The 23,184-nt window shown below is 44.4% G+C and overlaps 1 protein-coding gene across 1 annotated transcript; it reads right to left on the reverse strand.

The window, feature by feature from the left end:
* Nucleotides 1–1,050: 1,050 nt before the first annotated feature.
* On the reverse strand, nt 1,051–17,221 carry LOC129841194 (uncharacterized). Its single transcript, XM_055909351.1, has 6 exons — nt 16,581–17,221; nt 16,061–16,185; nt 15,769–15,861; nt 13,941–14,105; nt 3,548–3,659; nt 1,051–3,307 (listed from the first exon to the last, which is right to left on the reverse strand). Exons 1-6 carry the CDS (start codon nt 16,855–16,857, stop codon nt 2,343–2,345), a joined length of 1,737 nt encoding a protein of 578 aa, XP_055765326.1. The 5' UTR covers nt 16,858–17,221; the 3' UTR covers nt 1,051–2,342.
* Between the last annotated feature and the right edge of the window lie 5,963 nt (nt 17,222–23,184).

A 23,184-nucleotide genomic window follows, 5' to 3' on the forward strand; every position in this document is an offset into this window, starting at 1 on the left:
TTTGACTGGTGCTGTATATCTCATGGTGTAAAAGACACCTGATTGATCCATTGTGGAGGCCGTGGGAATGGCACAGTCCATCAGTCAAAGATATGTGTTACTGAAATTGTATGTGGTTATATAACAAACAATGGTGCAACACTAACAAAAATAATAACATGCGCTTTCTCCCTTGTTGGATAGCGGTTGCTGTCCATGGTTTTGAAACATGAATTGGATTGAATTGGCGCCTTTTCCTAGACCATGTTGCTATGTGCATAATAGCAAAGTTAACCAGCATATTGGTGTTGAGAACAATGCCGGAGGCAGCAGCAGAATGAGGAGATGAGAAAACAGCCCTTGACTTATTGTCTAAGAAAAGTGAGGAGAGGAAACCCAAACTTAATTAGGTTTATAATCAATAGTCTAACTGTGAAATGTGCCTGGCTTTATAAATCATCAATATACCTACAGAAGTAAGACAAATCCTGCTTCTGTTACCTGTTTGACCGTTTAATAGCCTACTGATTCCATGAGGCTAAGCAACGGCATGCCAAGCAAACCATTTCACAAATCCGTCTGTTTTTAATCTTTGCTTTGCTGTAACAAAGGCTTTCCACTTTTTTTGTTAGAACAGCCTCTGGTATTATTTATCATTTATTTTGTGTTTACACTGTACCAAATTTAAAAAAATAATCTAGATCTCCTTGTTATTATTACTATAATAATAATAATAAGTCATTATCGATTGGTAGGCTTAGTATAGCAACCTTGTATAACCACCATCGAGCTGTAGACCTAAAAACACATCCTGTTTAGTCTTAATACCGTAATTTACTTAGGACTATATTTCAATACTTCTATAGGCTACTGTATCAATCAATCATTCATTCATTCATGTCATCACATGAGTCATTCATGATTTGAAATGCAATCAAGCATTTTAAAATAAAATAAAGCAAGTCTTGAATAATTAGCTTAAACAATAAATAAACCGTTCCATTTCGAAAATTGCATTCACAAATTAATTTGACTGTTTTTAGACTTTGCTGTAATTAAGGCTTGCAAAAAAACATTACAACATACTCTCTGGTATGCATATACTTTATTACACATAATATACACGCAGTGCTGCCTCCTTACCTCCTTTTTGATCTCCAGTATTTTCCATAACTAGTCACATTTATTCCACTTTCCCTTTACCTCCTGAGCAACCTGTAAATATTCCCCCCTTTTGAGTTTATTTGTCATGTCCTCTGCATCCATTTTGGTGTTACGGTGTTCAGAGTTTGTTATAACCATTGATATATAATTCATTGATGCAATTATGATATGCTATAGGCATGGCCTGCCCACTCATTAGGCAGGATTAGGGGGCCGCCCATGGCGGCAGATTGACGAAGGCGGCATTTTCTGAGCTAAACTGACCAAGACGCACCTCCAATACCAACACATAAAACCTCATAATTCTGCCCCAAAACAATGACAATTTCTATCAACCAGTGGTATATGGGCTTTTAGGTGAGCGGTGATGCCACACTTTGATAAGCAGTGCCCACTATGTCAAAGGCAGGGGCGCAAAATATGTTGCTTGTTCATTCCCAGCGTGCCTCTCCAGGGTGATGTTGGAAAGATGCATCTCTGCAGCGCTCAACCAACGTTCAGTCCAAAAAATGAACTAACAAATCATGTAGCAGATATAGGATATTGTAGAAAGAGTACGTTGCCTTTTCTGTAGTTTACAGAATGGTGATAAAATGTATGACAATGTAATGAGACGGACACTTTTTACATCATGCAGGTTTCTCCGATCAAATAGCCTAACCTAAATGGCGCTCAATTAAAATAAAAAATGAGCTGTCATGTTAACAAAGATACATATCCTAAAAACAGGACAGGTCAAAGTAAAATGGACATTATGGAATGGACTATCACAACTGATGTCCAGGAGTTTCACCCCATTCTCATGATTAGTATAAGTAAACATGAATTAAGGCATTATAATTTTCTCATTATAAAACACCAGCATCAAAACAACCGGACAAGGTTGTCCCATTCATCAGTGAAGCATTTTAGCAGACACCAACCATCACCATATCATCTACTCCAGGGGTAAGCAACTAGATTCAGCCACGGGCTGAATCTTTGTCGGAGTGAATGGTTGGGGGGGGGGAATAATTAGAATTTGTACACTGCAAAATGACCACAACTAAAAAAACAAAAAATCCCCCAAATCCTGTTGATAACCCCTGATCTTCTCTGTCTCATCATACTCATTCTTTCTTCAGTTCTCATCCAGTTCCCTACTACATCAAAAACCAACAGAATTAACTACAAACTAACTAATACTACATTACATATCACTATACATGGGCTGTGTGCATTTTCTGCTGGTGTATCCTGAGATAACTCCTCTCTGAGAACCTCTTCCCACAGTGTGTACAGGCGAATGGTCTCTCTCCCGTGTGGACTTTCAGGTGCATCTTCATATGGTGCTGGCGGGAGAACCTCTTCTCACACTGGGGACAGCTGTAGGGTTTCTCCCCTGTGTGGACCCTCTGGTGCCTCTTCAAGTTGGACGAGTCTGAAAAACTGGCCCGGCACAGGTGGCAGCCGAATGGTTTCTCCCCTGTGTGCATCCTCTGGTGGATCTCCACCTGTTTGGGCAAACGGAAGGCTTTCCCACAGAACGAACAAGGGAAGCGCTTCTCTTTGGCGCCGCCACCTTTACTGATTCCATCTGTACTACTGTCATTTGTCAATGGGCTTGTGTAGCCATTTAGTGTTGAGGAACTGGCATTGTCTGAGGTCTGATTTAACATAAGGAGAGTGTGAGGAGGATGAAGGCCAGGGAGTGTCTGTGTTGTCGCAGGGTCCATGTTCCAGTTGATAGAGCCTATAGAAGGCAGGCTGAAGGCAGCACCTGTTAAGGGGTTATTAACCTGAGGTGCCATCAGTCTCTCTGACTCACAACTATAGGAGCAGGACGGAGCATCGCTAGCCGAGTCAGTCTCTTCTCTCTCCAGCCGCATACCGAAACCTCCCCGTCCACGCAGACAAAATCTACGCCTCGTCCTGGTCTCAGCCAGTCTGTTGTCATGGAGACTAAATTCAGCTGTTGTTTTGTGTTCGACAGTCTGTTTCTGGTTAACATTGTTGTTCCCCAGCCCAGAGTTGAAGACGCTGTCCCATCCACTGACCTCCACTATGTCGCCTCTGGTCCTGGCCTGCTCAGTGATGTCGTCCCCCGGGCCATTGACTGTACCTGTCTGGGTCTGGGAATCCAAGATGGCCGCCCAATCTCCTCTGTTAGCCTCCAGCCACCCACCTGCAGGAAGAGGTTAGAAAATAGATCTTAAAAACATGGCAGAGAGAACTACATAGGGAGTTTGACTCAATTACTTGGTCAAGTTCATACATTATGTGTGTTTTGTATGTAAACATAGGGTTGTATTGATTTAATTTTATTAATGAAGAAAATAAATAAATAATAATAGCCAGGTGCATCACTATTCCCACTGAAGATCTATTACTTTTAGTATGTAGGCTATATGTATTTCTCTCTTACCTTGCTCCCCCATCTTTAGTCCACTCGGCAGGTCAATGCTCTCTGGTCCGTCCTCTATCGTCTCCTCTTTGACCAGCAGCAGATCAGACTTCCCATCCTCCATGTCTACTGACTGTAAGAGATACAGAGTGAAAGGTTTGGATCAAGAAATCTGATATGAGCACCCTGCTTTGGGGCATCTTCTGATTAGAAAATTAGTGATTGCTATGAATACTATGCAAACGTGCTAGTTGATTTGATCACTTGACATTCTTTATTGGTTTGCTAATTCAAAGGCATGGTCCCACACTTAAGACAAAATGAATCAAGATCAGGGCTTGTATCCACAAAGCGTCTCAGACTAGAAATTTGGTCGTAAGTGCTGAGAAGAGAGACATTTTACTACTACTCTTATGGCTAAAAATAAAAGCTATGCGTGAAGCCTCTTCTAGTCGACAGATATTTAGGACCCCTCATGAGTTGTCCTAACCGATTAAGAGTTACCAGCAAGTGTCTTGATTATAAGAAAAGGCAGAGTCAGTGGCTCCTGTACCCCATGCAATTGTTTTGGAGTTCAAAGAATGTTTTGATATTTCTATATGATCAACCCATAAATAATCTACATTGAACAAAAAAAAAAGCAATATGCAACATTTTTTTTAAATGTACACATCTCCTTCACAGAGTTGATCAAGCTGTTGAGTGTAGCCTGTGGAATGTTGTCCCACTCTTCAATGGCTGTGTAAAGTTGCTGGATTTTGGCGGGAACTGAAACACGCTGTTGTATACGTCGAACCAGAGCATCCCAAACATGCTCAATGGGAGTATGCAAGCCATGGAAAAACAGGGACATTTTCAGCTTCCAAGAATTGTGTACAGATACTTGTGACATGGGGCTGTGCATTATCATGCTGAAACATGAGGTGATGGTGGAGGATAAACGGCATGACAATAAGCCTCAGGATCTCGTCACGGTATCTCTGTGCATTCAAATTGCCATCGACAAAATGCAATTGTGTTAATTTTCCGTAGCTTATGCCTGCCCATACCATAACCCCACCATGGGGCACTCTGTTCACAACATTGACATCAGCAAACATCTCGCCCACATGACGCCATACACATCGTCTGTGGTTGTGACGTCAGTTGGACGTACTGCCAAATTCTCTAAAAATACATTTGAGGCGAGTTATTGTAGAGAAATTCCCATTCAGTTCTCTGGCAACAGCTCTGGTGGACATTCCTGCAGTCAGCATGCCAATTGCACGCTCTCTCAAAACTTTAGACATCTGTTGCATTGTGTCGTTTGACAATGCTGCACATTTTAGAGATAGGGCCTTTTTATTGTCCCCAGCACAAGGTGCACCTGTGTAATGAACATGCTGTTTAATAAGCTTCTTGATATGCCATACCTTTCAGGTGGATGGATTATCTTGGCAAGGGAGAAATGCTCACTAACAGGGATGTAAACTAATTTGTGCACAACATTTAAGAGAAAAAAGTTTTTTGTGCATATGGAAAATTTCTAGGATCTTTAATTTTAGCTCATGAAACATGGGACAAACAATTTACATGCTGTGTTTATATTTTTGTTCAGTACAGATCTACATGCAACAGTAGGCTATCTTTTGCGCTTTTGACAATGATTTTACATGAGGCCTAAGTCACATGATACGCCTAAATACTTATAACCACAAGGCTAATAAATAATAAAACATTTCTTTTGATTATTGAATTGACATACATCATGTTATTTCAAGTTATGAGTTGGGCAATTGATTTATAAGCAATTGACAGCATCTAGGGCCTACGGTTTGGTGATTAATGATAGACCTTTCATACGTTTTAAGCAACATTATCGAGTTGATGCCTAGCCTACCGTGCCAAAAGTAATTTAGAGAGTTGTTGAACGGGAGTAAGCGTGTGTTGATATAATAGCTATCCAAATTCTACTTTTAACAACCATACTATATGATTCAGTGCAATATGCCTATCACATTATAAAAAATATCAGAATCGCCCCGACCCGGGCGCGAACCAGGGACTTTCTGCACACATCAACAACTGACACCCACGAAGCGTCGTTACCCATCTCTCCACAAAAGCCGCAGAGCCCTTGCAGAGCAAGGGGAAACCCTACTTCAAGTCTCAGAGCAAGTGATGTAACCGATTGAAACGCTATTAGCGCGTACCCGCTAACTAGCTAGCCATTTCACATCCGTTACACTCACCCCCCTTTCGACCTCCTCCTTTTCCGCAGCAACCAGTGATCCGGGTCAACAGCATCAATGTAACAGTATAACTTTAGTACGTCCCCTCGCCCCGACACGGGCGCGAACCAGGGACCCTCTGCACACATCAACAACAGCCACCCACGAAGCGTCGTTACAGATCGCTCCACAAAAGCCGCGGCCCTTGCAGAGCAAGGGGAAACCCTACTTCAAGTCTCAGAGCAAGTGACGTAACCGATTGAAACGCTATTAGCGCGTACCCGCTAACTAGCTAGCCATTTCACATCCGTTACACCAACATTAGGAAAAAAATAAGAGAAGGCAAAGTTATCGTGTCAGGTGAAAGTTATATAAAACGTTTTACCATTGCAACATTTGACGTACAGTTACATTCACCGTTGTAGTCTGAAGCGTGCTATAGCGTTCAAAGCTGGCGATGCCTCATTGCGATAGTTTATACCCCATCATTTGCAACAATGTTAATGAGCATCATCATCTTTCCTTTGCAGTAACTCAAACTGTCGTGATAACTAGCAGAGAAACTTTTGAGTTTATTTTACTCATGTTGCAATGATAAAACGTTTGATATCATTTTTGCCTGACACAATCAATTTGCCTACTCTTAATTCTTGGCAAATATGTTAGCATGCATAACCTGATAGTTGAAGCAGAATTTTTATAATTATACCGTTATATAAACACACTCTTCACTCCTGTTTAACAACTCGCATAGGCTCAGTTGGCATCAAATCACTTGCCGATAGTGTTGCATAAAACGTTTGAAAGATCTATAATTCTCATTGAACACAAAGTTAACATAGGCCCTAGATGCCTTCAATTGCACAAGTTAAAAAAGGCATTCCCCATTTAGGTATATTTTTTAACAACGTGATATTGGGCTCCAAAGGGATATCTTGAAATAGCATGATGTAGGTTACTTAAATAATAATTCAAAAACAGGCTAATAAAGAATAACATATGTGGTTTTAAGAATTTAGGCATATCATGTGAAATAGGGCAAACTCCCTTATTTAAGTAACCTACATCATGCTATTTCAAGATATCCCTTTGGAGCCCAATATCACGTTGTTAAAAAATATACCTAAATGGGGAATGCCTTTTTGATTGGACATGATTTTGAAAAGGCACACACCTGTCTATATAAGGTCCCACCAGTTGACAGTGCATGTCAGAGCAAAAAATCAAGCCATGAGGTCGAAGGAATTGTCCGTAGAGCTTCGAGACAGGATTGTGTCGAGGCACAGATCTGGGGAAGGGTACCAAAACAATTCTGCAGCATTGAAGATCTCCACAGTGGCCTCCATCATTCTTAAATGGAACAAGTTTGAAACCACCAAGACTCTTCCTAGAGCTGTCCGACCGGCCAAACTGAGCAATCGGGGGAGAAGGGCCTTGGTCAGGGAGGTGACCAAGAACCTGATGGTCACTGACAGAGCTCCAGAGTTCCTCTGTGGAGATGGGAGAACCTTCCAGAAGGACAACCATCTCTGCAGCACTCCACCAAGCAGGCCTTTATGGTAGAGTGGCCAGACTGAACCCACTTCTCAGTAAAAAAGGCACATGACAGCCCGCTTGGAGTTTGCCAAAAGGCATCTAAAGACTCTCAGACCATGAGAAACAAGATTCTCTGGTCTGAGGAAACAAAGATTGAACTCTTTGGCCTGAATACCAAGCGTCACATCTGGAGGAAACCTGACACCATCCCTACAGTGAAGCATGATGGTGGCAGCATCATGCTGTGGGATGTTTTTCATCGGCAGGGACTGGGACACTCGTCAGGATCGAGGGAAATATGAACAGAGCAAAGTACAGAAAGATCCTTGATGAAAACCTGCTCCAGAGCACTCAGGACCTCAAACTGGGGCAAAGGTTCACCTTCCAATAGGACAACGACCCTAAGCACAAAGCAAAGAAAACGCAGGAGTGGCTTCGGGACAAGTCTCTGAATGTCATTGAGTGCCCCAACCAGAGCCCAGACTTGAACCCGAACGAACATCTCTGGAGAGGCCTGAAAAAGTTGTGCGGCAACGCTCCCCATCCAGCCTGACAGAGCTTGAGAGGATCTGCAGAGAAGAATGGGAGATACAGGTGTGCCAAGCTTGTTGAGTCAGACCCAAGAAGACTAAAGGCTGTAATCGCTGCTGCCAAAGGTGCTTCAACAAAGTACTGAGTAAAGGGTCTGAGTAAAGTATTGTGTGTAGATTGATGAGCATTTATTTATTTTTAATTAATTTTAGGATAAGGCTGTAACTTAACAAAATTTGGAAAAAGTCAAGGGGTCTTAATATTTTCTGATAGCACTGTTTATATACAAAAAAGGAGGAGGACAGACTATTTGCTGACAGGTGTATAAAATCAAGCACACAGCCATGCAATCTTCATAGAGACAAATTGGCAGTAGAATGGTCTTACTGAAGTGCTCAGTGACTGTCAATGTGGCGCCGTCATAGGATGCCACCTTTCTAACAAGTCAGTTCATCAAATTTCTGCCCTGGTCAACTGTAAGTGCTGTTATTGTGAAAATGTCTAGGAGCAACAGTGGCTCGGCCGCAGAGCGGTAGGTCACACAAGCTCAGAGAACGGGCCGCCGAGTGCTTGAAGCGTGTAGCGCGTAAAAATAGTCTGTCCTCAGTTGCAACACTCACTACAGAGTTCCAAACATCCTCTGGAAGCAACGTCAGCACAACAACTGTTCGTCTGGAGCTTCATGAAATGGGTTTCCATGGCCGAGCAGCCACACACAAGTCTAAGATCACCATGCGCAATGCCAAGCGTCTGCTGGAGTTGTGTAAAGCTCATCGCCATTGGACTCTGGAGCAGTGGAAACGCATTCTCTGGAGTGATGAATCATGCTTCACCATCTGGCAGTCCGACAAATGCCAGGAGAAGGCTACCTGCCCAAATGCATAGTGCCAACTTTAAAGTTTGGTGGAGGAGGAATGATGGTGTAGGGCTGATTTTCATGGTTTGGACTAAGCCTCTCAGTTCCAGTGAAGGGAAATCTTAATGCTATAGCATAGAAAGAATCTCGACGATTCTGACCTTCCAACTTTGTGACAACAGTTTAGGGAAGGCCCTTTCCTGTTTCAGCCTGACAATTCCCCGGTGCACAAAGCAAGGTCCATACAGAAATGGTTTGTCGAGATCGGTGTGGAAGAACTTGACTGGCCTGCACAGAGCCCTGACTTCAACCCCAGCGAACACCTTTGGGATGAATTCTTCTGAACCGGAAGTCAGCTGAACCGGAAGTATCGGAAGTCTTCTGAACCGGAACCCCAACAGAAGCGAGCCAGCTAAGTAGCTACTAGCTAGTAGTCAGCTAGCCACTGCTAGCGGTCATCAGCTACCTCTAGCACGAACAACTTTCGCCAGTCTGCACAGCACGACTCAAACCAGAGCAAATCAGACTTACTTTTCTCCATATCTCTGGATTCCTACCACAAGCTCTGAACCTTTTCTTCTTTTTTTTTTCTTCACATGGATCATCGCAGCTAGCTAGCTGCTATCCGAGTGGCCACTCCTGGCTAACGTTCCTGTCCCGAAACAAGAACCAATTAGCCTGGAGCTAGCCCTGCCAGGCCCATCTCCCGGCTAGCCAAAGAGGCCCATCAGCTACTCCCTGGGCTACAATACCTATTTTGCCAACTGGCCCGGACCCCCGCCGACCCATCACGACTGGACCACCGACGTGATTTGCCCGAGAGGGTTTTCTCAACTGGCTCTGCCGTCGCGTCGTCCCCTGAATGCCCATCCGTTAGCCTGCTAGCCGCGGCCTGCTAGCTGTCTAGAACACATCGGACTGTTAGCTTAAGAGGCCCATCGGACAAATTCTTTGGCCACCATACCTATTTTGCCAATTGGCCTGGTTTACCACACGGAGCCCTGCTGATCTGTCTGCCGACGTAATAGCACGAGGGGGCCACAACAGACTTTTGTCCGTCGCGACGTCCCTCCAAGGCCTTTCTGCTAACTTGCTAGCTGCCTGAAGCCACTCACTGGACTCCTTTGATTCACTCGGCTACGCATGCCTCTCGCTAACGTCAATACGCCTTGTCCATTGCTGTTTTGGTTAGTATTTATTGCCTTATTTCACTGTAGAGCCTCTAGCCCTGCTCAATACGCCTTATTTAACACTTTAGTTCCACCTACCACACATGCGATGACATCACCTGGTTTAAATGATATTTCTAGAGACAAAATCTCTTTCATCGTCACTCTATGCACAGGTTTACCCCCACTGTATTCACATCCTACCATACCTTTGTCTGTACATTATGCCTTGAATCTACTCTACCGTGCCCAGAAATCTGCTCCTTTTACTCTCTGTTCCGAACGTACTAGGCGACCAGTTCTTTTAGCCTTTAACCATACCCTTATCCTACTCCTCCTCTGTTCCTCTGGTGATGTGGAGGTTAATCCCGGCCCTGCAGTGCCTAGCTACACTCCCCAGGCGCTCTCTTTTGTTGACTTCTGTAACCGTAAAAGCCTTGGTTTCATGCATGTTAACATTAGAAGCCTCCTCTCTAAGTTTGTTTTATTCACTGGCCTAGCACACTCTGCCAACCCGGATGTCCTAGCTGTGTCTGAATCCTGGCTCAGGAAGACTACCAAAACCCCTGAAATTTCCATGCCTAACTATAACATTTTCCGACAAGATAGAACTGCCAAAGGGGGCGGTGTTGCAATCTACTGCAGAGATAGCCTGCAGAGTTCTGTCTTACTATCCAGGTCTGTACCCAAACAATTCGAGCTTCTACTTTTAAAAATCCACCTTTCCAGAAACAAGTCTCTCACCGTTGCCGCTTGCTATAGACCACCCTCTGCCCCCAGCTGTGCCCTGGACACCATATGTGAACTGATTGCCCCCCATCTATCTTCAGCGCTCATGCTGCTAGGTGACCTAAACTGGGACATGCTTAACACCCCGGCTATCCTACAATCTAAGCTTGATGCCCTCAATCTCACACAAATTATCAATGAACCCACCAGGTACAACCCCAAATCCATAAACACGGGCACCCTCATAGATATCATCCTAACCAACTTGCCCTCCAAATACACCTCTGCTGTTTTCAACCAAGATCTCAGCGATCACTGCCTCATTGTCTGCATCCGTAATGGGTCCGCGGTCAAACGACCACCCCTCATCACTGTCAAACGCTCCCTAAAACACTTCAGCGAGCAGGCCTTTCTAATCGACCTGGCCCGGGTATCCTGGAAGGATATTGACCTCATCCCGTCAGTAGAGGATGCCTGGTCATTCTTTAAAAATGCCTTCCTCACCATCTTAAATAAGCATGCCCCGTTTCAAAAAAATTTGAACCAGGAAAATATATAACCCTTGGTTCTCTCCAGACCTGACTGCCCTTGACCAGCACAAAAACATCCTGTGGCATTCTGCAATAGCATTGAATAGCCCCCGTGATATGCAACTTTTCAGGGAAGTTAGGAACCTAAATAAACAGGCAGTTAAGAAAGCTAAGCCAAGCTTTTTCAAGCAGAAATTTGCATCCTGTAGCACAAACTCAAAAACGTTCTGGGACACTAAAGTCCACGAGCACCTCCTCCCAGCTGCCCACTGCACTGAGGCTAGGAAACACGGCCACCACCAATAAATCCACTATAATTGAGAATTTCAATAAGCATTTTTCTACAGCTGGCCATGCTTTCCACCTGGCTACCTCTACCCCGGTCAACAGTCCTGCACCCCCCACAGCAACTCGCCCAAGCCTCCCCCATTTCCCCTTCACCCAAATCCAGATAGCTAATGTTCTGAAAGAGCTGCAAAATCTGGATCCCTGCAAATCAGCCGGGCTAGACAATCTGGAACCTCTCTTTCTAAAAAGATCTGCCGAAATTGTTGCAACCCCTATCACTAGTCTGTTCAACCTCTCTTTCGTATCATCTGAGATTCCCAAAGATTGGAAAGCTGCCGCGGTCATCCTCCTCTTCAAAGGGGGAGACACCCTAGACCCAAACTGCTACAGACCTATATCCATCCTACCCTGCCTTTCTAAGGCCATCAAAAGCCAAGTTAACAAACAGATTACCGACCATTTTGAATCCCACCGTACCTTCTCCGCTATGCAATTTTGTTTCAGAGCTGGTCATGGGTGCACCTCAGCCACGCTCAAGGTCCTAAATGATATCATAACCGCCATCGATAAGAGACATTACTGTGCAGCCGTATTCATCGACCTGGCCAAGGCTTTCGACTCTGTCAATCACCACATTCTTATTAGCAGATTCAACAGCCTTGGTTTCCCAAATGATTGCCTCGCCTGGAGCACCAACTACTTCTCTGATAGAGTTCAGTGTGTTGAGGTCCGGCCCTGTTGTCCGGACCTCTGGCGGTCTCTATGGGGTTGCCACAGGGTTCAATTCTCGGGCCGACTCTCTTCTTTGTATACATCAATTATGTCGCTCTTGCTGCTGGTGATTCTCTGATCCACCTCTACGCAGACGACACCATTCTGTATACTTCTGGCCCTTCTTTGGACACTGTGTTAACTAACCCCCAGACGAGCTTCAATGCCATAAAACTCTCCTTCCGTGGCCTCCAACTGCTCTTAAATGCAAGTAAAACTAAATGCATGCTCTTCAACCGATCACTGCCCACACCTGCCCGCCCGTCCAGCATCACTACTCTGGACGGCTCCGACTTAGAATATGTGGATAACTACAAATACCTAGGTGCCTGGTTAGACTGTAAACTCTCCTTCCAGACTCACATAAAGCATCTCCAATCCAAAATTAAATCTAGAATCGGCTTCCTATTTCGCAACAAAGTATCCTTCACTCATGCTGCCAAACATACCCTCGTAAAACTGACCATCCTACCGATCCTCGACTTCGGCGATGTCATTTATAAAATAGCCTCCAACACTCTACTCAACAAATTGGATTCAGTCTATCACAGTGCCATCCATTATGTCACCAAAGCCCCATATACTACCCACCACTGCGACCTGTATGCTCTCGTTGGCTGGCCCTCGCTTCATACTCGTCGCCAAACCCACTGGCTCCAGGTCATCTACAAGTCTCTGCTAGGTAAAGCCCCGCCTTATCTCAGCTCACTGGTCACCATAGCAGCACCCACTCGTAGCACGCACTCCAGCAGGTATATCTCACTGGTCACCCCCAAAGCCAATTCATCCTTTGGCCGCCTCTCCTTCCAGTTCTCTGCTGCCAATGACTGGAACGAACTGCAAAAAGCACTGAAGCTGGAGACTCATATCTCCCTCACTAGCTTTAAGCACCAGCTGTCAGAGCAGCTCACAGATCACTGCACCTGTACATAGCCCATTTGTAAACAGCCCATCCAACTACCTCATCCCCATACTGTATTTATTTATTTATCTTGCTCGTTTGCACCCCAGTATCTCTACTTGCACATCTATCATTCCAGTGTTTAATTGCTATATTGTAATTACTTCACTACCATGGCCTATTTATTGCCTTAACTCCCTTATCTTACCTCATTTGCACTCACAGTATATAGACTTTTTTTCCCTACTGTATTATTTACTGTATGTTTTGTTTATTCCATGTGTAACTCTGTGTTGTTGTATGTGTCAAACTGCTATGATTTATCTTGGCCAGGTCGCAGTTGCAAATGAGAACTTGTTCTCAACTAGCCTACCTGGTTAAATAATGGTTAAAATAATAAACTTGGACCGCCGACTGCGAGCCAGGACTAATCGCCCAACATCAGTGCCTGACCTCACTAATGATATTGTGGCTGAATGGAAGCATGTCCCCGTAGCAATGTTCCAACATCCAGTGGAAAGCCTTCCCAGAAGAGTGGAGGCTGTTATAGCAGCAAAGGGGGGACCAACGCCATATTAATACCCATGATTTTGAAATGAGATGTTTGACGATCAGGTGGCCACTTACACTACATGACCAAAAGTATCTGTCAAGTAGGTGGGACTCTTATGACTAAAGAGGCTTCCTGCATAGCTTTTTTTTTAACCATAAGAGTAGGAGTAACATGTCTCTCGTCTCAGCACTTACGACCTATTTTCTACTCACAAGACTTCTAACAGTAAGAGTACTGATCTAGGATCAGGCCCCCACCTGGTCAGCACTCCTACTCTGAGAGGCTTTGTGGATACGGGCCCTGACCTAATGCCAAACAGACAGTAGTTTAGTGGGCTCACCTCAGTGAGACTGTGTGTGGTCCTGTGCTGCTCAGCTTGTTCCTCTGCGGGTTCAGGAAGAGGTGTAGTCTGGTTGTCATCTATGACCATGGTCCCCTCAGTGTTCCCCAGACCCTCCTCACACCCCTCCTCCTTCACTAGCAGCCCCTTTGGACCCTCCTCCTCCTGGAAGAGACAGCTGATACAGATTACACTCCCTCAGGTACGTACACACACTACGTTTGAGTCCTATACTGTAGTTACAAAATGATGTAATTGTTGTTAAATTCATCATGGTGGACATAAATATGATGGTGTGGGTAAATATTAGTCAAAAGTCTAACAAAGCCAACTAAACTATTCTGACATGTACAGTAGGTGTTTGTTCGTGTGTGGGTTTTTATAGATATATTTAGTAAGTCTATAATGGTTATAAAGCGCTGTTGGGTGTATGCAGAATAGGGTGAGATCAGATGTGATGTGTACTAAAGAAAGTCTCAATGAAAGTCTTAGAATAAAAAGTCCCATTTTGTGTTTTTTATAAACATAAACAAGTTTTAAATTACACAATAATAAAAATACACCATAAAAATCAGCATGAACTTGATGAACTGCATTAATTTTCTCATTAAAAGTGTCTTGAAAAAAAATGTAAGTACTTGAATGAAAGTAATTAAATACGCATTTGTGAACATCATATTGTTACACAGTACAAACAATATGTAACGTACTTTTTAGGGTTATATATGCCTTATATATCACACAGTGCCTGGATGCAATATTATACCCGGGAATATTGAACACTGAAATCTGTTAGTCTTGTTATTCCAAATGTATCTGTGGATATTTTCTGCTGACAACAATAAAAATGTATATTTGTCTTTAATGGTTTATTCTAAATATCAGGAACGAATTCAGTGGAATGGTTTTTATGCTGGTGTATCCTGAGGTAGCTCCTCTCTGAGAACCTCTTCCCACAGTGTGTACAGGCGAACGGCCTCTCTCCCGTGTGGACCTTCAGGTGGATCTTCAGATGGTGCTGGTGGGAGAACCTCTTCTCACAATGGGGGCCAGTGTAGGATTTCCCCCGTGTGGACCCTCTGGTGCCTCTTCAGGTTGCCAGCCTGGGCGAAGTGCATGTGACACTGGGTACTACTGAAGGATTTATCCCGTGTGGAACCACCTTCTGGAGGCAGCTAAAGCCTTTGTTACAGAACATGCAGAGGAACCGTTTCTCTTTACTACCGCCCGATGTGTCTTCCCCTCCCTGAACCTGGGCTCTAGCCCTGTCATTTGAGTTCAATACCTGATCGAAAAGGCTGTGTGAATTGGAAGGCCCCATCGACATGGACACTGGGTTGTGATCTGATTTGGATTTGTCTCTAAGCTTTTCATGTAATCTAAGAAGTCTCTGTCCTGTGAGTGTCTGTCTCCTAGGTGACTATCTGCATTCCATGTGAAAGGAATGTCACCCTCCACTTTATCTACCACTATAACTTCACCTTTCTTATCTAGGCACCCTTCAGAGTATACACTACCACTGTACTGGTTCCAGTCCTCTCTAGACAGATCAATCTGTGTCTCTAAACCCAAAGATATGTTGCCAGGGTCCATCTCTGTAGCGTAAGAACAAGACAGATCATCACCTCCAGTGTGTAACGCATCACCATCTACACAAGAATTAACAGCCCTTTGGCTCTGGTGAAATACCAGTAAATACTCTGAGCCGGGAGCAGGAAGACAGCCCAGCCCCTCTGGGTCTGGTCTGTGGTCAGATCCTGTGCTCAAGAGCCTGTGTGTTACCGCTAGATGTCTCTGACATTAGGATGGCGTTCGGCGTGCCACTGACCTCTGTGATGCTGTGTCGTGGGTCCTCTTCTTCAGTCCTCTCCTGCTTGACCAGCGACGATCCTCCAGGACTTGCAGCCTCTGTATCTGCATCCTGACACAAGAAGAGGAGAGGTTATTACCAGTACATGAGTAGAATTGGATAACAATGTCGTAGGGAAGTCTCACAAACTCCTCTATGGCAGATAAATGAGGATGTACGCAAGTGAATGTATGAGGATGTAAGCAAGTGAATAGCTGAGGGGAGCCTTTCTGAAATGAACTGACCACATTTGATGTACTGTTACACTAACCTCTATCACAATAAAGTGCTGGGTTGAGGTTCCACTCCCCTCATCAACAGTGATTGGTTGGTCATCTCTCCATGTATTACGTCCCGCTGGCTTCACAAAGCTCCTGTGGCCTCCAGTGAGATGTCCTTCACTCGAGAGAGTTATTGGGGGTTAAATAGGTGGTTAGGTTAAGTACTGTCAACACTGAACGCTATATTGTACAATATTGACAGTTTTGACAGTCTAGAATTGGCCAGGATGTAAAATTACACTTTGCATAACTTCTTGATACACTATTTATTGATTGATTGATTGATTATGTTCCATTCATCATATTGTTTTTAATGAGTAAATAATAGTAAATGCAGTAAATCAAGAATCTGGTTAGAATATGATAGTGTGTCTTTGTGCAATATAGCTAAGTAATCAGGGGAATTATTGCAAACGATTCACAAACTGTCCAAGACCCAATTCTGGTTAACACATCTAGTCACACATGTGCAGAGGGGGCCCCGCTGCCTCGGCCTTCTGCAAAATGTACCTCTTTCCATTCCTCTGTATCGGTCAAGAATCTTGACACTACTGGGACGACTGGAGTGTGCGCGCTCTCGCGTTGTCCTCTCTGCGCGCTCCCGTGACACCTTCAGCTCCAGTAGCTGTAGTTTCCTCCGCAAAACCCTGTTTTCTTTCTGGCTATGAGTTATTTCCAAACGAAACACTGCATAGTCGTCGTCTACGAGTTTACAGACCTCTGCCACGGCTGCATTCGCTAGCACCTCCATAATGGAGGCTATTTGAGTGTGAAAAACCATGGCCATTGTTTGCTAACAACTAGCAAGCTAGAGTTACATAGATAACATATATCAACCAAGTCCTGTCTCCAACGCGATTTAAAGAGGCATAAGTATGTGATGCTGAGCAGTTAAATTCGTAATATTTTGAGTTCCATAGTGTCTAAATAAAAACCCTAACAAGAAAATTGTTCTTGGTCATGTTTACGTCAATACTTATCTGGTTTTTAAATGGCGGTTGGCAACCAAAAAGGTGCATTACCGCCACCAATTGGACTGGAGTGTGAGTCCATTACACGTGATACAAAAAAAAAATGGGGGAAAGGAAAGAAAATGTCCCAACCAACTAACCCTACACCCATAGAGCCCCACAGTGGAGACCAATATTTGTATAACTAACCCAAGATTGAATAGAGCCTGTCGTTTCCAATGGGAGCAAATTAATCATAGCGGGCAGAACAAGCAGGAGGTGGGCAGAGCCAAGCACAAGCTAGTGAGATCCTATTGGTGCGTTCTAGCATATATTTGCATATTTCCGTTAGGGAACGCCTAGTCTGAAGTGCGCTCGTGCAATAACTCATTCTAAACAAAGCAATTGTTTTTAAAACTTTGGCAAAGAGTAAAGTCTACAAAACGCAATCCACTCTGTTTGTTACAAATTCTAGTTTTGGAAACAGAAAACTGTATGGAGATAAAATGTGATGAGAAAATTTGCTGGAAAATCCATTTTGCTCCGTCTTCTCCCACTTCTGGCCACCGGGCTTCCTCTCATCACCATATTTGGTAGTGAGTGGAAACGCCAACCGGATGCTTCATATTAATACATCTGGTGAAACATCTGGTGAAATATCTGAATCATTGTTCTATCTGTGGTGGCGGTGTCATAATACCCTTAAAACCTAGCGGTCAAACACGGAAATGGTTCCAATCGTTTTTCCACCATTAATTTTTACCATAGGGGATTTTAGAAACACTTACATTAAGGGCTTTGTTTTGTGTAGCTTTACCCTGGTGTGACTTTTTGATAACTATGTAATTCTCTCAGACAAGGTGAATTTGATCAATATTCAGCTCTATTTACTCTAAGATTTAAAATGCTAATTAGCATCAAAGTAGACATCATGCAAGACTACAAATCTCTGCAAGCTCCTGAACGTCATATCTAGCTGGCACCTTTGCTAACAGGTAAATTAAGAAATGTAGCCAATTTATTCATTACTACATTTAGCTAACATTGGATAGTTAATGCAGAGAATCTTACTTTTGCCTCGATTCTGCAGTCTCGTCCAGATCATCATGACATTTTTAGTTTTTTATGATAGCCACATTAGCAGCCGATTAGCATTTCATTTGTTGGGGTTAAATACAGGCGAATATATTGATAAAAGTCACCTTGTCCGAGTTTTTCCACATTTTGTTAGGTTACAGCCTTATTCTAAAATTATTTATTATTTTTCCCTCAACAATCTACACATAACGACAAAGCAACAACAACAAAAATGTGAAAATATTGCTAATTTAGAAAACAAAATAAACTGAAATATAATATTTACATAAGTATTCAGTCCCTTTATTCAGTACTTTGTTGAAGCACATTTGGCAGTGATTACAGCCTCGAGTCTTCTTGGGTATGACGCTACAACCTTGGCACACCTGTATTTGGGGAGTTTCTCCCATTCTTCTCTGCAGATCCTCTCAAGCTCTGTCAGGTTGGATGAGGAGCCTTTCTGCAAAGCTATTTTCAGGTCTCTTCAGAGATGTTTGATAGTGTTCAAGTCCAGGCTCAGGCTGGGCCACTCAATGACATTCAGAGACTTGTCCCGAAGCCACTCCTGCATTGTCTTGGCTGTGTGCTTAGGGTCATTGTCCTGTTGGAGTGTGAACCTTTGTCCCAGTTTGAGGTCCTGGGCGCTCTGGAGCAGGTTTTCATCAAGTATCTCTCTGTACTTTGCTCCGTTCATCTTTGCCTCAATCCTGACTAGTCTTCCCTGCTACTGAAAAACATCACCACAGCATGATGCTGCCACCACCACCATGCTTCACCGTAGGGATCGTGCCAGGTTTCCTCCAGAAGTGACGCTTGGCATTCAGGCCAAAGAGTTCAATCTTGGTTTCATCAGACCAGATAATCTTTAGGTGCCTTTTGGCAAACTCCAAGTGGGCTGTCATGTGCCTTTTATTGAGAAGTGGCTTCCGTATGGTCACTCTACCATAAAAGGCCTGATTGGTGAAGTGCTGCAGAGATGGTTGTCCATCTGGAAGTTTCTCCCATCTCCACAGAGGAACTCTAGAGCTCTGTCAGAGTGACCATCGGGTTCTTGGTCACCTCCCTAACCAAGGCCCTTCTCCCCCGATTGCTCAGTTTGTCCTGGCGGCCAGCTCTAGGAAGAGTCTTGATGGCTCCAAACTTCTTCCAGTTAAGAATGATGGAGCACACTGTGTATTTGGGGACCTTCAATGCTGCAGATATTTTTTGGTACCCTTCCCCAGATCTGTGCATCGACACAATCCTGTCTCGGAGCTCTATGGACAACTCCTTCAACCTCATGGCTTTGTTTTTGCTCTAGAATGCACTGTCAACTGTGGGACCTTATATAGACAGGTGTGTGCCTTTCCAAATCATGTCCAATCAATTGAATTTACCACATGTGGACTCAAATCAAGTTTAAGAAACATCTTAAGGATGATCAATGGAAACAGGATGCACCTGAGCTCAATTTCGTGTGTCATAGCAAAGGGTCTGAATAATTATATAAAGTATTTCTGTTTTTTTTTTAAATACATTTGCAAAAAAAAAAAAAATGTTTTTGCTTTGTCATTATAGGGTCTTGTGTGTTGATCGCTGAGGATATATTTTTTAATCAGTTTTAGAATAAGGCTGTAACGTAACAAAATGTGGGAAAAGTCAATGGGTCTGAATACTTTCCCGAAGGCACTGTACACAGTTATCAATACGTAATGCCAGGTTAAGCCCACACAAAACACAGCCCTTAGTTATTATGCATTTTTTACCCCCTTTTTCTACCCAATTTTGCGATTACGATCTTGTCTTATTGCTGCAACTCCCCAATGTGCTCGGGAGAGGCAAAGGTCGAGTCAAGCGTCCTCCAAACATTGCATTAAAAATAATGAATGAGTGATGGCCGAACGGCATAGGCAAGATGCAGTAGATGGTATAGAGTACAGTATATACATATGAGATGAGTAATGTAGGGTATGTAAACATTATATACAGTGTCATTGTTTAAAGTGGCTAGTGATACATTTATTACATCAAGTATCGTAGGGTATGTAAACATTATATAAAGTGGCATTGTTTAAAGTGGCTAGTGATAGATTTATTACATCCATTTTTCTATTATTAAAGTGGCTAGAGTTGAGTCAGTATGTTGGCAGCAGCCTGATGGCCTTGAGATAGAAGCTGTTTTTCAGTCTCTCGGTCCCCGCTTTGATGCACCTGTACTGACCTCGCCTTCTGGATGATAGCGGGGTGAACAGGCAGTGGCTCGGGTGGTTGTTGTCCTTGATGATCTTTTTGGCCTTCCTGTGACATCGGGTGGTGTAGGTGTCCTGGAGGGCAGGTAGTTTGCCCCCGGTGATGCGTTGTGCAGACCTCACTACCCTCTTGGAGAGCCTTACGGTTATGGGTGGAGCAGTTGCATTACCAGGCGGTGATACAGCCCGACAGGATGCTCTCGATTGTGCATCTGTAAAAGTTTGTGAGTGTTTTAGGTGACAAGCCAAATTTCTTCAGACTCCTGAGGTTGAAAAGGTGCTGCTGCGCCTTCTTCACCACGCTGTCGGTGTGGGTGGACCATTTCAGTTTGTCCGTGATGTGTACGCCGAGGAACTTAAAACTTCCCACCCTCTCCACTACTGTCCCATCGATGTGGATAGGGGGCTGCTCCCTCTGCTGTTTCCTGAAGTCCACGATCATCTCCTTTGTTTTGTTGACATTGAGAGTGAGGTTATTTTCCTGACACCACACTCCGAGGGCCCTCACCTCCTCCCTGTAGGCCGTCTCATCGTTGTTGGTAATCAAGCCTACCACTGTAGTGTCGTCTGCAAACTTGATGATTGAGTTGGAGGCGTGCATGGCCACGCAGTCGTGGGTGAACAGGGAGTACAGGAGAGGGCTGAGAACGCACCCTTGTGGGGCCCCAGTGTTGAGGATCAGCGGGGTGGAGATGTTGTTACCTACCATCACCACCTGGGGCCGGCCCGTCAGGAAGTCCAGGACCCAATTGCACAGGGCGGGGTCGAGACCCAGGGTCTCGAGCTTAATGACAAGTTTGGAGGGTACTATGGTGTTAAATGCTGAGCTGTAGTCGATGAACAGCATTCTTACATAGGTATTCCTCTTGTCCAGATGGGTTAGGGCAGTGTGCAGTGTGATTGCGTCGTCTGTGGACCTATTGGGGCGAAAAGCAAATTGGATTGGGTCTAGGGTGTCAGGTAGGGTGGAGGTGATATGGTCCTTGACTAGTCTCTCAAAGCACTTCATGATGACGGAATTGAGTGCTACGGGGCGGTAGTTATTTAGCTCAGTTACCTTAGCTTTCTTGGGAACAGGAACAATGGTGGCCCTCTTGAAGCATGTGGGAACAGCAGACTGGGATAAGGATTGATTGAATATGTCCGTAAACACACCAGCCAGCTGGTCTGCGCATGCTCTGAGGATGCGGCTGGGGATGCCGTCTGGGCCTGCAGCCTTGCGAGGGTTAACACGTTTAAATGTTTTACTCACGTTGGCTGCAGTGAAGGAGATCCCGCAGGTTTTGGTAGCGGGCCGTGTCAGTGGCACTGTATTGTCCTCAAAGCGAGCAAAGAAGTTGTTTAGTCTGTCTGGGAGCAAGACATCGTGGTCCGCGACGGGGCTGGTTTTTCTTCTGTAGTCCGTGATTGACTGTAGACCCTGCCACATACCTCTTGTGTCTGAGCCGTTGAATTGCGACTCTACTTTGTCTCTATACTGACGCTTAGCTTGTTTGATTGCCTTGCGGAGGGAATAGCTACACTGTTTGTATTCGGTCATGTTTCCGGTCACATTTCCCTGATTAAAAGCAGTGGTTCGCGCTTTCAATTTTGCCCGAATGCTGCCATCAATCCAAGGTTTCTGGTTGGGGAATGTTTTAATAGACGCTGTAGGTACAACATCACCGATGCACTTGCTAATAAATTCGCTCACCGAATCAGCGTATTCATCAATGTTGTTGTTCGACGCTATGCGGAACATATCCCAGTCCACGTGATCGAAGCAATCTTGAAGTGTGGAATCCGATTGGTCGGACCAGCGTTGAACAGACCTGAGCGTGGGTGCTTCCTGTTTTAGTTTCTGTCTATGGGCTGGGAGCAAGAAAATGGAGTCGTGGTCAGCTTTTCCGAAAGGAGGGCGGGGGAGGGCCTTATATGCGTCGCGGAAGTTAGAATAACAATGATCCAGGGTTTTGCCAGCCCGGGTTGCACAATCGATATGCTGATAGAATTTAGGGAGCCTTGTTTTCAGATTAGCCTGGTTAAAATCCCCAGCTACAATAAATGCAGCCTCAGGATATGTGGTTTCTAGTTTACATAGAGTTGAATGAAGTTCTTTCAGGGCCGGCGATGTGTCTGCTTGGGGGGGAATATACACGACTGTGATTATGATCGAAGAGAATTCTCTTGGTAGATAATGCGGTCGGCATTTGATTGTAAGGAATTCTTAGTCAGATGAACAAAAGGACTTGAGTTCCTGTATGTTGTTATGATCACACCACGTCTCGTTAATCATAAGGCATACACCCCCACCCTTCTTCTTACCAGAGAGATGCTTGTTTCTGTCGGCGCGATGCGTGAAGAAACCAGGTGGCTGTACCGACTCCGATAGCGTGTCTTGAGTGAGCCATGTTTCCATAAACAAAGAACGTTACAGTCTCTGATGTCTCTCTGGAAGGCAACCCTTGCTCGGATTTCGTCTACCTTGTTGTCAAGAGACTGGACATTGGCGATTAGTATGCTCGGGAGCGGTGCGTGATGTGCCCGTCTACAGAGCCTGACCAGAAGACCGCTCCGTCTGACCCTTCTGCGGCGCCATTGTTTTGGGTCGCCGGCTGGGATCCGATCCATTGTCCTGGGTGGTGGGCCAAACAGAGGATCCGCTTCGGGAAAGTCGTATTCCTGGTCGTAATGTTGGTAATGATGGTGAGTTGACTTTGCTCTTATATCCAATAGTTCCTCCCGACTGTATGTAATAAAACCTAAGATTTCCTGGGGTAACAATGTAAGAAATAACCCCTAAAAAAAACGAAATACTGCATAGTTTCCTAGGAACGCGAAGCGAGGCGGCCATCTCTGTCGGCGCTGGAAGATCCTGAC

This window comes from Salvelinus fontinalis, chromosome 42 (genome assembly GCF_029448725.1).
Source record: "Salvelinus fontinalis isolate EN_2023a chromosome 42, ASM2944872v1, whole genome shotgun sequence".
In the NCBI taxonomy this organism is placed as follows: domain Eukaryota; kingdom Metazoa; phylum Chordata; class Actinopteri; order Salmoniformes; family Salmonidae; genus Salvelinus; species Salvelinus fontinalis.

Coding starts and splice junctions, on each gene's coding strand:
- LOC129841194 (XM_055909351.1), bottom strand. CDS start 16,857: ATGGCCATGGTTTTTCACACTCAAATAGCCTCCATTATGGAGGTGCTA. Junction 15,862..16,060: donor AGCACTTTATTGTGATAGAG/GTTAGTGTAACA, acceptor TTCTTGTGTCAG/GATGCAGATACAGAGGCTGC. Junction 3,660..13,940: donor CCACACACAGTCTCACTGAG/GTGAGCCCACTA, acceptor TATCTCTTACAG/TCAGTAGACATGGAGGATGG.